At 41.4% G+C, this 12,914-nt stretch overlaps 1 protein-coding gene across 5 annotated transcripts in view; it reads left to right on the top strand.

Moving 5' to 3' along the window:
- Positions 1–2,455: 2,455 nt before the first annotated feature.
- LOC130164763 (NACHT and WD repeat domain-containing protein 2) overlaps positions 2,456–12,914 on the top strand; it is a 47,769-nt gene continuing 37,310 nt past the window's right edge. Inside the window, exons 1-3 of one of the 5 annotated variants that reach the window (XM_056369707.1) lie at positions 4,160–4,328; positions 4,502–4,625; positions 5,379–5,550. In XM_056369707.1, coding sequence (XP_056225682.1) covers positions 5,400–5,550 — 151 coding nt within the window. In that variant the 5' untranslated portion in view covers positions 4,160–4,328; positions 4,502–4,625; positions 5,379–5,399. The other 4 variants (XM_056369709.1, XM_056369710.1, XM_056369706.1 and 1 more) reach the window with 4 other exon arrangements.

The following is a 12,914-nucleotide window of genomic DNA, read 5'->3' as shown; positions in this document are numbered from 1 at the left end:
TCAGTTATAGCCTGGGTATCTCCCGGGTTTTGTTATGAGAGTAGCGTTATCGGTTGTGTGAATGTAAACACTGTCAAGAGGAAATGTGGAGGAGGACAGATGCGCTCATAGGAAAATACCTACCGCTCAAAGCGGCCGATTCATTTTTACAGATCACAATCAAAGCAGAAAGAGCCGCTCTTGTCTATCGATTGTGTAAATTTTTCACTCATGAATAAGCCCGGTGATTTGCAAGGTGCCAAAGTTAATCTACTTTGCATACATAAATTGGTAAGCAGCATCTGTTCCTTCTACAAGCTTAAAATGGAAGTCAGGAAATCAGAAAATTACCTAATTATTCATACATTACTGAGAAACCTGAACATGTAAATGAAATTATAACAATGGGCTCTTTGATTTTTAGGGCAAATACGATGCGGATGTGAAGATGTCACAGTAGCAATATAGTTCAAAGGGACCTGTGATCACTCGGGCAGTCAGTGATGTTATAGCAAATACAAAATCATTCAGCGCTTTATGGAAATGAACACTGTAGGAAAGAAATGAAATGGGATCAGAGTGCATGGTCACACTGGAGCGCTGACCCAGGAGCAGGCTGGGATTCAAGGACATGCTGAAGGAAGATCAAAGGGTCACAGTAATATCTATAATAGTTTCTGTAAATGAATTAAATTTAAATGATCTCTAATCTCCAGTGCAAATTAAAATCTCTTGATATACCAGATTTAATTTATTCTCCTTTCTTCTTGATTATGTAACGGAACTTCAGTCTACCTGAGGGGAATACACACATGCAATAATAAGCATAATGGGAATGGATTGCACAAAAAAAAGATCATTCCAAGAGGAAAAATCTTTTGCAATCGGTTAATTAAAGATTTTAATTGGAATCCAACTTGGTCATTACTATATAAATTCTCAACGCCCAATTACATTTACCTCACTTATGTTTGTTGCCATGCTGTCTGTTGGCTGTCTGCTGGGTGCTGGTCAGTCTGCCACTTTGGATTAAACTGTGAAATCTGAACAAATAGTGGATGGATTGCCATGAAACTTTGTACAGATATTCATTCATTCATTTTTTCTCTACCACCACTAGCAGGTCAAGGTTTTCACTTCCATTTTCTCATCCACATCACTTTATGTTAAGTGCTAATTAGCCAATATTAGCATGCTAACACACTAAACTAGGATGGTGAACATGGTAAAACAATGCACCTGCTAGCATTAGCTGTTACCTGGCTGTTTATTTTAAATATATCGAGGCTCCCCAAATTAATTACACTAAATTTGTTGGGATTTTAATGGATTTTTCCACTTCTTTTTCTTTTTTTCTTCGATATTTGATGAACTCTGTAAAATTATATAAAAACAAAGACAGCAGGTGTTTTAACCACTGTTTGTGTTATTTCTATTTTATGTTCCCTTTCATAAGATTTGATTGTGCCCTCCATTTATGTAGTTTTGAGGAAACAAGGGGAGGCACACATTTAACCAATCCACCAAGATGCACTAAACAAAACCATGAATCACATTACTGGGACTTTGTCCAAAATAGGATTTCCCATCAATGACTTAAATCCCAAAAGAGGCCATTGGTAGTTGAATGCCCTTGATCTCTGAGTCAGCTAACAAGAAAAACCCAGTTCAGAGTGGGCATTTCAATTAAGGAGTGAATATAGTGGTGCCAGTGGGTAGCACACAGAAATAGACAATCCCAAATGTCTTCTCTGACTCCCACTCCCTGTTTCTTTCCAGCTGTTTTGAAGAAACAACCATCCATCACTAGCCGTTTGTGAAGTTGGTGTGTGTGTGTGTGTGTGTGTGTGTGTGTGTGTGTGTTTGTGTGTGGACATTTGCCAAGTGAACAGCTATAGTCTGTCCTTTGTGTCTGTGTGTCTCCCAGGTGACACATCACATCTTGTCACAACGGTGACTCACATTCCCTTAAGAGTGGTCCAAGGTTTGGGGGACAGGAACACAAACACATACACATGCATGCATGCCAATAAAGTCACCAACTTGCAATTACTGTAAATGCTTGAATGCACACACGGTCACATACTGACACTTTAGGGCACCAAACTGGGTGGAGATGCTAAATTATTTAAGAGGGGCAGAGCTGGACATGCCATAGATGACATTTTTACTGTTTTAAGGCACCATGAGATATTTTCACACGGGGCCCTGAATTTCTAGCAGCACCCCTGCTCACACACATACAAAAACCCACTTTTCGCCTGCCAAATCACATCATGCCAACAAGCTGTGTAAAGTGCATCCTTTCATAAGACTGCGGCGCATTAATCCAGTGCAGGTGCACTCATGATTAACTGACTGGGGATTATGAGAGGAGAGCGGAACAATCAAGTAAAGAAAGGTCATAACACTGTTGGGAACAAGACTCCAGTCCCTGGTGCTCTACTTGAGCTTTTCCGGACTCTGAATTTTGTTCTGGTGTGAGCCGGTGGCCCTGCAGGCTTGTCTTAAATGGGTCGGTGTGAGAGTGCAGAGTCCTAGAATCATCCTCAAGAACTGCAGGAGAACAGTAAGTCATCTAGTGCCTGATTATTTTATCTTATATAAATAATGTGTTAAATGTGGTATTTATAGTCATGGTAATGTGTCCTCTAGACTTCAGAGTGTGCCAGGAATAAGTTAAACAACTTAGATTTGAATATTATTGTGCTTTTCGATGTAGTCGGTTGCTTAGTTGTTATTTATGAATTGTGAAATAGCAGCTAAATTTGTAGCTTCTTGCAATAGTCATTTTTGATGACGTTTATTGATTTGGGATAACATTAACTGTCTCCATCTACTTGCAAACAGCGCAAATGTCTGTCTACTATCTTCAATTACACTATATTCCATTATTTATTTGGGTTAAAATGTTTATATTAATTGTTTCAGCTGGATATGAGAAAAGATGAGAGATGATGATGTAAAAAAAAAAAAAAAAAAATTAATGTAAGCATCCCTGTGAGTGGTGTAAAAAGCTTTTTCTATTAGTTAGATGCTAAAAACTTGATATGAAATACTACCACCTTATGCATCTATAGGCCTGATTCTTCTTCATCAGATTGGGAGAAATGCTTGTTGGTGCTCACTAAACACTGACACCGAGAGGGGGGGCTGAATATGTGGTTCAGCGTTTCCCCTTCACAAGAACAGCACAGTAATCAATTCCGTTTAGTACAAATCCAATGCACTTAAACTTCCAGCGCGAATAACCACAGGCTGCAGCGCAGAGGTACATTTATCGATAAAGCAATTAATTCAAACCCCTCCTCCTCCTCCTGACTACTGCCGCTACTGCTGCTGCTCCCCCATCCGCGGCAAAGGACAGTCAGGTAACGTTACCCAAAAAATTAACGTTACTCGTTTAAAAACAGTTTTGGGACCTTTGTGCTGCAACAATATATCAGAAATTAACACTTTGAATAAAAACTGGGGGGGCAATGTTGGCAAATGTAAAATGCACAGCTAACTCAAAGTTCCCGTTCTGCTATTATTTTAGGTAGCTCGCACAACCCTTACTGTAAATATCGTTGAGGACAAACCCTGGAAAGTAAAAGCGTTTCAGATATATTAACTTTAATGTGGATAAGTAAACTTTATTCGACGTTTGCAGCCCGTTATCGACGTATTTGTAACGGTGCCCCCACTTTTACTTCGGTCGTGACCGGTAAAAGTAGTAACGTCATTTACGACACCACACTGCTGACTTCGCGCTCCATTGCAATTTTTAATAGACACCGGGTGAGCACCGGTGTGTCCTCCGGAGGGGAGAGAGACGGGGAGAAAGAAGAACCACAGAGAGAGCATCCCGAGAGCTCCTCCGTCACCTCCGTCAAGTCTGACATGAAAAGCTAGAGCCCGACCGGAATTACATACTTCACTTAAACGTAAAAGCCTAACTCCTGAGTACGTAGGATAATCAGGTGAGTGCGCAGCTAATAGTTGCGTCGGTGTACGTCGTTAAAAAGAGATGTTTTAAGAATAATTATTGTTTTTTTTTCTTCCAGCCATTTTGTAGGCACAAGTAAGTGTGTGGCAACCTATATTGGTAAATTGATGTTTTATTTTGAAAATGTCAACCGGTAGTCGCGCTTTTATTTTGTGTGGCTTCACACTCTCCAGCTCTCAGAGCTCGGTCGGCTCGTAGAGACAGCAGGATGCCTAGGGGAGCACTCCGACACACGGCGTCCGTTTTACCGTCTCCCGGTGTCGCCTCTCGGCCATAGCAACTCTGATGGGCGTTTTTATCTTCCTTTTACCGTCCTCGACGCTTGGATATTTTCGGAAGCCACGAAATGAAGCGAATGAATGTGAGCAACAAGAAGTGTCCTGTTGTTGTGCCTGTCTCCAGCATCACTATTAGTCAAGTCCTCTCTGTGGATGCTGTGCCTCAGTGATTTTAGTTGTGTGCGTTCAAGGATTTTATGTAGTGTTCAGTAGTGGACTACCCAACTTTTACCCGCTCTTTGTTGTCTTTTTCGAGGTTTTCCGTCTTTGAAACAAAGATTTCAGGATAGACCAACTCCGGAAAACCAGCGACCTGACATCTGCTCCTGGCGGAATAACCATTCTTAGCGGTTATTCGCCTTACAAGCATCGTCTCTGGGGTGGGAATACGACTGATGCTTGCTTTGCTCGTCTATTCGAGTTTTGTATCGTCTCGTTCTGTTTGTCTGTTTGTCCCACAGTGGCATGAAAATTCATGAATGCGTCCAAGGACATGTATACAAATTACGCATGCACCATGACGGCAGTAGGCTGTGCGTAATATCCTATTATTATATCTCTTACCACATGAAAGTAATAACAAACACATTCAATCTCATTCCTGTGTTTGGAGAAGATTTGGCAGATCCATCCTAACTTGACCAGTGTGTGTATGTGTGTGTAGCATGGGCGTTCTGACTATGGCAAGGTAGCCTATTGTAATACTTAAATCCTGGAGTAAATATGCAATTTTATATCTTATGTATTCCGTAGCATTACATATGAGAAATGATAAAACAGACATCTCAATATTATAAAATGACTGGTGGAGCATTTTGGATCAAGTATTGAAATGTGTCCTGCAAGTCCTCAGCACCGTTGCGTCTCCCAGTCAGCGCCTTTAAATGTGCCCAAAGTTAATAGCAAATTAAAAACCTATTAGATGCAGCTCCATGCCTTTGCCATGATTAACGCCCCATGTGTGTGTGGATGGATTAGGGGAATCTGCGCGCAAACATGCACGTCTGTCCATGTGTCTGAGTGTGCGCCCCTGGCTGCACTAACATGCCCCTTCTGTGTGCTGTGTGCGTATGCGTGTGTGTGTGTGTGTGTGTGTGTGTGTGTGCGCGCGTGCGTGCGTGCGTGTCTAACAGCCACGCTGGAAGTCGCCCCCCATGTGGCCGTCGGGAGTGGGGAGCAGGCAGCCCTGCCCGCGGGAGTCGGCGCTGCGCAGAGCGGCCATCAGCGGCAACATCAACGCCCTGCCACCGCACCACGTCCCCACCGGCCGTAGCGTCCGGGTCTTCATCTGTGCCAACCCCGACGGTAAGAGTCAGCAGCGTGACAGCCCCGTCTCTCCTTCTCCCCATCCTACACACTCTTCTGAAGCCTGAGGTCCCTCATAATGACACAAGACACAGGCTTATTGTTTTGACTCATTTTACAAATATTTCAGACTTCTTAAACTCCTGATATAATTTATCTGCAGTAGAAATTGATGTAGCATGGTTCATAAGCTCTAGCTCCTGTGGACAATTCTTGAGAAGCAATCACAATGAAAATTTGCAACAAGTGCAGTCAAATTATTTGGCACAAGCATTTGGAGTACAGTACAAGGTTAATGCAATTGGAATCTAAGTAAAGCCACTGCCCAGGCTTGTGATCTTTTACTTTGAAAGAAAAGTCAAGACTATCAAAGTAAGGTGTAGTCTATTCACCCCGCACTGAGCTGTGACATTTAAAGACCCACTTAACCTAATGCAACTACTGGAAAATAACTTAAATTAGGTTACATTAGGCCATATGACAACTTGACAAAAAACAAATTGGTGCATGATTTATTCCAGTAACACAATGAAATAACAGATTGCCTTAAGCACAGAGTGCACGGTGTGAGTAGAGTGCAAGACAGTTAGGTCGTGAGGGAGACACCCAGTTGCAGCTCAGTATTTGAATATGCCCTCTGGGCAAGGGGGTAAAAATAGGCTCAGTAAAACTGGAGTAAACAAGGCAAGTGAAGTAGAGTAGGCTATGAGAGAGAGATAGAGAGAAGGAGGGCATGCCAGGATTAAAAAGGAAGGTTGCTTTTGTCGATACATCACTGTCATTTCCTTGCCCTCACTGAGCAAATTGCTATGGACCCAAAAAATGAATGAATTGACCTCAGATTATTGCACTGTTATAGCCCGCAGTAGACGGTGAAAAGCCTGGCATTGTCTAGCCACCTGTAGCTGACTCATTCATACCATCCCGACACAGCGCGAATTTAACCCCCGATGTACACACGTGGATGGAAAAACCATGAGGGGGGCTATTCCAAGTAGTTCTTTTCACTCCATCTGCGCAAGTGGAAACGCACACATTTCATCCTGAGCTGTGAAGAGAGCTAATTATGAACTGCTGCTTCCAGTGAAGCGAGGTGCCGATATCCTAGTAATGAAGCCGTAGAGGTACACTCTGTCTTACTTCAGACAGTAGCACAGAAACGCTGCTGAAGTACACCTAGATTAAATTGCAACTAGGAATTCTTTGCATTTGTTTAGATCTGGAAGAGTTCGCTCCATTACAGTATTCCAGTCACAGCTACATTGTCAGTAACAGAACAGATTCATACTAATCGCAGATACTTTTCCTATGCTTACAAACTTTCTTTCCTGTGTGGCAAACTCAAACTGCCGGTACCACATGCAAGTATAACAAAACAGTTATTCATAACTGTGACCCAGGTCTGCCCTCAGTCCTGCTGCAGAGCCTGTTTCTCCATGTTCACTAGAGGGGGCTATCCATGCACTTATTTAACTGTACATGTACAGCATAATGTGGTCAAATTAGACGGGAAATTAATAACATGACACAAATGAATGAAATCCACATTTTGACGGTACCCAGTCACAATAAGAGACTTCATCTTGCTTCAGCGTCACCCTTTTGGCATTTCCCTCCAACATTTTAAAGCAAATCCTTTCATTGGAATCATACACTACATATAGTGAAGTAGTGGAGGTAGTCTGTTTGGGCTCGTGACTGGAAAGCTGTGGCCTTGAAATTGAAGTAGTAACTCTCTAACCCTTCCGCAACATGCTGAGGAGACACAGCAGGGAATTCATCCTTCCATTCCTCCCAAAATATAAATGTGTAAGCAATGAGCGTAGCAGCATCACCGTGAAAGAGTCGATGAAGGCCAAGCAGGATCATTCTTGCTTTGACAAACCTTGATAACAGGTAATAAAATGTATGTTGCACTTAACAGCGTAAATTCACTATTTGTAATACCAGACACTATTCGGGTGAAAAATATAATCTCCTGTGATAATCAGGCCATCATAACTGAATAACAGCACTTTTTATTGTGTCTGTGTGACTGGGGGACCTCTCTACTTTGATCTACAGCACTGAGAGTTTTATGTGCTCCTTGGTTATAATGTTGGTCTGCTGAATATACTGACCCTAATGCCCTTAATCCAAAGCCAGAGACAACTGTGACGCACTCCCACCGCTGTAGTCGGCTGCATAGACCTCTGCTGTGTTTGTTTGTGTCATCCATTAAAGATCATGACACTCAGTTTTCATTGGGAAAAAGTACATTGTCTTCCTCGGAAGAATTTGGTAGGGGAGAGTAGTTTTGGACGTCAGCACAGCATGCAGATGCTACAGTAGAAAGTTAACTCCACAATGTAGTGATATAGAGTCTATAGCATAAAGGTATTCCAAAGTGTTTGCCACAATGTAAGCTAAACTACTAATTTGAGTGGATTTACATCCTCCCTCCATGATGTTAATGAATCACGCAAGTTTTTAGCTCAGGTGGATGTGTGTGTGTGTGTGTGTGTGTGTGTGTGTGTGTGTGTGTGTGTGTGTGTGTGTGTGTGTGTGTGTGTGTGTGTGTGTGTGTGTGTGCGCGCGCGCACGCGAGTGGCCACAGCCGATCAATTAAAAACTCTGCTATCAATTCTTGCCAGTAACTAGACTCCAGCAACCATACCAGAGAAAAGCCTAACAGGATTTATTTTTGGTGTTTGTGAGCAGACTGTCTCAGCTCTCAATGTATGTGTATGTTCATGGAGATCCATATAAGCATATCAAGAGACAACTCCATTACCTTGCTGTAGTCACCTCAGGGGCCCCGGCATCATCGGTTGTGTGCTATAGGCAGCTATTTGTATGCAAGCAATCACTTAAGCTGTTTAAAGTTGATAAAAGCAGGAGGCCTCAGGGATGTGATGAATAAAATTGTCTAACCCTTCAATGCACCATCAGCAAGGCTATGGTATGTCATCACAGAGACCACTAATTACCTTACAATTTACCCCACAATTATTCCCAATGTTTGTATTTACTCTATTTATCTTTTTCTGTTTGTGTTGGAGGTTTTTAGCTCAGATTTTCATGATATAGTGGCTGCTTTTCCTTTATAATATCTCTTTCAGCCTCTCCCTAATTATCCACCGTTTTGAATTGTGTCTGGTGAATGAGAACAAAGGACAGAGTGGGAGGGATGGCAAAGAGGACACAGGGAGAGATGACAGGTGGGAAGACTGTGTGTCAAGGGTGTCTTTTGTTTAATAGGGGCCGGTGAGTGCCGGATTTTTGGACGAGCCTGGCCCCGTTCTGCGGCATGTGGAGTTTATGAAGCGAGCTCATCCACCCCACCCCACCCTCCTCTTGTGTCTTCCTCCGTGCCTCCGCTGTTGTTCTGAAGGGAGAGAGTAAGCTCACTCTGAAAAGTCTGGCAGCAGCTTTTAGTGACCTCTCTGAATTTTCCAGAGCGGTGAGGAGCAATCCTACACCTCCAGGACGTCTCTCTGACAAATTCAGCAGTTGCCCTCGCACGCTTGTCTAATTCCTTTCAAGGAACACTCTGTAAAAATATTTCATCAGGGAATGATGGCGATGATAGCAAGCAGCCCGCTAGATACACCTGAGTAAAATTACATAGCGATTATTCACTCGTAACCAACATGATTAACCTCGAGAAAACTAGTGTGGCCTGAAAGCAGTTTATAACTAATGGGAATTTTATTTTATGTGCACATTGAGAGCTGTGCTGTTGGAGGGTTTGGGGGCCTAATACTGATAATTGAGACTGAAAATGAACAAAATCTTACCAGTAACTTTCAATGAATGTTTTATTCAATGTCTTTTTGAAAGATATTGTAATTTTACAAACCTCTCACTATTAATGGTTACATTTAATGTCATCTTATTGTAATGTGATAAGGATTTAACCCTCGCCGAACACTGTATTATTTAGTTTTGTTACATCACAGGTATTATATACTATACTTACCTTCTTTAGCTTCCTATTATACATGTTTACAGAATTTATGGACTACTTTGGGGGAGAAATCTTTCCCAACTATAATTTTGAGATTCTATTTTCAGAACACATTTAATTGTAAGAAGAAGAAAAAAAAAAAAAAAGATGTATTGATTAACTTTCCAAAGATGAGGAGTAGCTACTTCACTTCAAAAATAACATAAATATTCAACACATCTCACATACTTAAATTGTCCTTGGAATATGATGCATGTTCTCTTCCTTTCTCTAGATCTTACCAAAAACAGACAGAAATAAAATATTGCATGCAAAATTTACCATCCAAGATTAATAGGTAATATTTAGCAATATAAAATACAATTTCAATTTATAGTGAGGAAGTATAAAATAGATGTAAAATAAATAAAATTGATAGAATAAATCTTTCTACACAAACTGACCATCCTCCAAATCTGCATAACTTATGTTATAAAATAAGCAAACACACTCAGAAACTCACCACCTACTAAAGAATTACATCACACCTTCAAACAATATGAGTTAATCCTTCTGAAATTGTCCAGCTCAAATTACCGAATCACATTCGATGGGAAATTGTTAATATTAAACCCCTGAAAACCACAAGATAACATGCACTGTGTGTCCATGGTTACCTGCTGTCTCTCCACAGAGCAGAATCTCTGTGATCTTCAAAATTGGTCATCATGGCTTATTATTGGGCGTTAAAATGTCTACTGTGTTCCTGGCGTAAATGTGAACATGTCAGACCCTAAAAGCCCCACTAGTGGTTTTGAAGGTAACAGCTGTTAGCACAGATGTTACCCAGTGAACTGGTTATAGTACATTTTTATGTTGGGTAGATTAATGCTGGTTCCACGTGCAGCCACTGTGATGGTTATTTAATCAAACACATTATTTTAGTGGCAGAGAGGCGGGGAAGTTCTGCTATCACTGCTACATCCACTTCCTTTTTTTACTGTACGTTGTTAAGGCTTAACATCAAGCTTGGGTGGTGGCACAATAACCTCCAGTGGATTTCCTTTATCCTGATTCAGTGGTATTCAGATAACCTGTAGGGTCTCCCTGTGCTCATGAAATGCACATCTGGCCTTTATGGATGGCTGATTTACACAGCCACAATTAGCCTTCAGCATCTTCCAGGTCATTCGGTATCGATTTGCTCACTGACTGTGTGTTTGCATCATTGCGGTGCAGGTTCAGATCTGCACATTAGAGAGTTTGGCATACCCCTTTGTACACCGAGAAAGAAAGAGAACATGTTTGGCTTCCATTTTTGGTCTTTTGATGTCCATTCTGCTGTATTGTCAACTTTAAGACATTTATGCTTTATTGTGAAATGTGATGATTGATGAGATACCAAGACAAGTGTAAGAGTACGTAACCTGCTGTGGGGTTTGAGCTGAATTTGCACCTATAAAATGCCAGAAAATATAGTTTCCCAAAGTCCAAGGTGATGTCTATACATATATTTTTATCTGACCAAAACCCAAAGATTTCTAATTTACGGTGATATAAAACAAAGAAAAACAACAGAACACTAGGACTAGAAAGTGTTTTTTGCTTGATAAATGACCAAAATGACGAAACAATTATTAAACTTGTTAATTTAAGTTTATGGCCACTGACACCAACAACATCCCTGACTTATTAAAACATGCTCGACCAGTGGTTTCCACAACAACAACAATTTCTCAGATTTTCTCCTCCAAAAAATATTAAATTGTTAAGCAAAATCATCACTCAGATTTATCTGGTTGCAGTCTCCGGACAAATCTGCTCTAGACCAACCACCAAAATGAGCATCTCTATATATTTTAGCCAATGTCTCAGTCATACACAATATTCTTTTATATCTGTTAGACTGAAAATGACAAGAGCCTTGGTCTCCACATGATGCAAATCTCTTGTTTAAAGGGTCAGTTCACAACACATTTTAACATTTAGCAAGCTGCACCTAACTGTACAACTTGCTGTAACTCTAACTCTTGCGTGAAATACTAGCTGTGACCAACAATTCACTACACACCTGACCAAGAAAACATCTGTTTTCAAATCAGGACAGACAGTTTCAAGAATGCTGGATAAATCATGACTCTTGTGTTCAACCCAGCTGCTTCCTGTCTCATCTGCAAGCAGAAAGCTCCTGTTGTCCAGTAGCACAAACATCCAGAACTCTCTGCTCGGTATGAGGGAGAGGAGAGGAAGACACAAGCTGCTCTGCCTCTGAATGCGTGTAGTTGAAATTTATTGTTGGAAAAACACTGGAGTTTTAGTCTGTGTTCAAGCAGCCCTGTGGCCAGTGGCCTCCAGGTAATTTGAGCTTGAGACCACTTCTCTGGTGCTATTCAGCCATGCAGATCCGCTCCACTCCATTACAATGGAGGTGAGTGGAAGCACTGAAGCACTGATTATCCTGAATAACAGAGACACTTTCTTGAAAGACATGTTGCTGAATTCTTAAAAATTTTGTCACTGTTGTGTGCACCATGAATTCAATTACTTTCACCTCCATTTCAGCTTCCATCCGTACTGGGATGGAGGCTGAAATCTTCAAGGTGGATATCGCAAAACCTGTTGAACCAACCCTTTAAGCTCAGATACACACAGACACACACACACACACACACACACACACACACACACACACACACACACACTCTGTTGCATCTTTGTCAGTGTGGATGACCACTGTGCCACAGCATTGTTCTATTTGCTAAGACACTTGTCTTGTGGAATTCGCTCTCTCTCTCTCTTTTAATCAGAGGTCTCTAAGCAGTTGTGCATACCAAATTCCTCTGGAGTGTCAGTTGGTGTAGCTTGATGAGAGCAGAGTGATTGCTTTGTCAGAGCCTTGTTGATGAGACTCGGAGAGTGCAGCTGTAGAGTGACCGCTGTGTGGAGGAATGAAGAACCAGCTGAGGAAATGTCAGTATAACTAACTTTATAGTGTTGTAATGCTGTTGGTTTAGCTTTCTGCCTTGTTTTAGTTGTGGAACCATGGACATTATTGATGCTGAGTAGAGCTGAAATGGATTTATCAAGCAAAAAAGACAAACATTCACTGGTTGCAGCTTCTCAAATGTGGGGTTTTCCAGCTTCCCTTTGTTTTATATAAGCGTAAATTGAATATCTTTGAGCTTTGGCCTATTGTTCGCACAAAACAAGCAATTTGAAGATGCCCTCTTAGACCCAGGAAACTCCTGATGGGCATTTTAAAAGTATTTTTAAATTCTATAGACAAAAAAACTAATTGAAAATGTGAAGAATCACTACTTGCAGCCCAAGCACGAAGCATGAAAGACTGGCAGATAAGAAGGGAAAGAACCAGGAACATTTGGCTGTATGTCTCTTTTCAACTCGCCGCCAATGAGTTCCCGAAAGGGCAACGGAG

This window comes from Seriola aureovittata, chromosome 23 (assembly GCF_021018895.1).
Source record: "Seriola aureovittata isolate HTS-2021-v1 ecotype China chromosome 23, ASM2101889v1, whole genome shotgun sequence".
NCBI lineage: Eukaryota > Metazoa > Chordata > Actinopteri > Carangiformes > Carangidae > Seriola > Seriola aureovittata.
The sequence above is the reverse complement of the archived record's forward strand: the minus strand, read 5'-3'. Positions and strand labels throughout refer to the sequence as shown.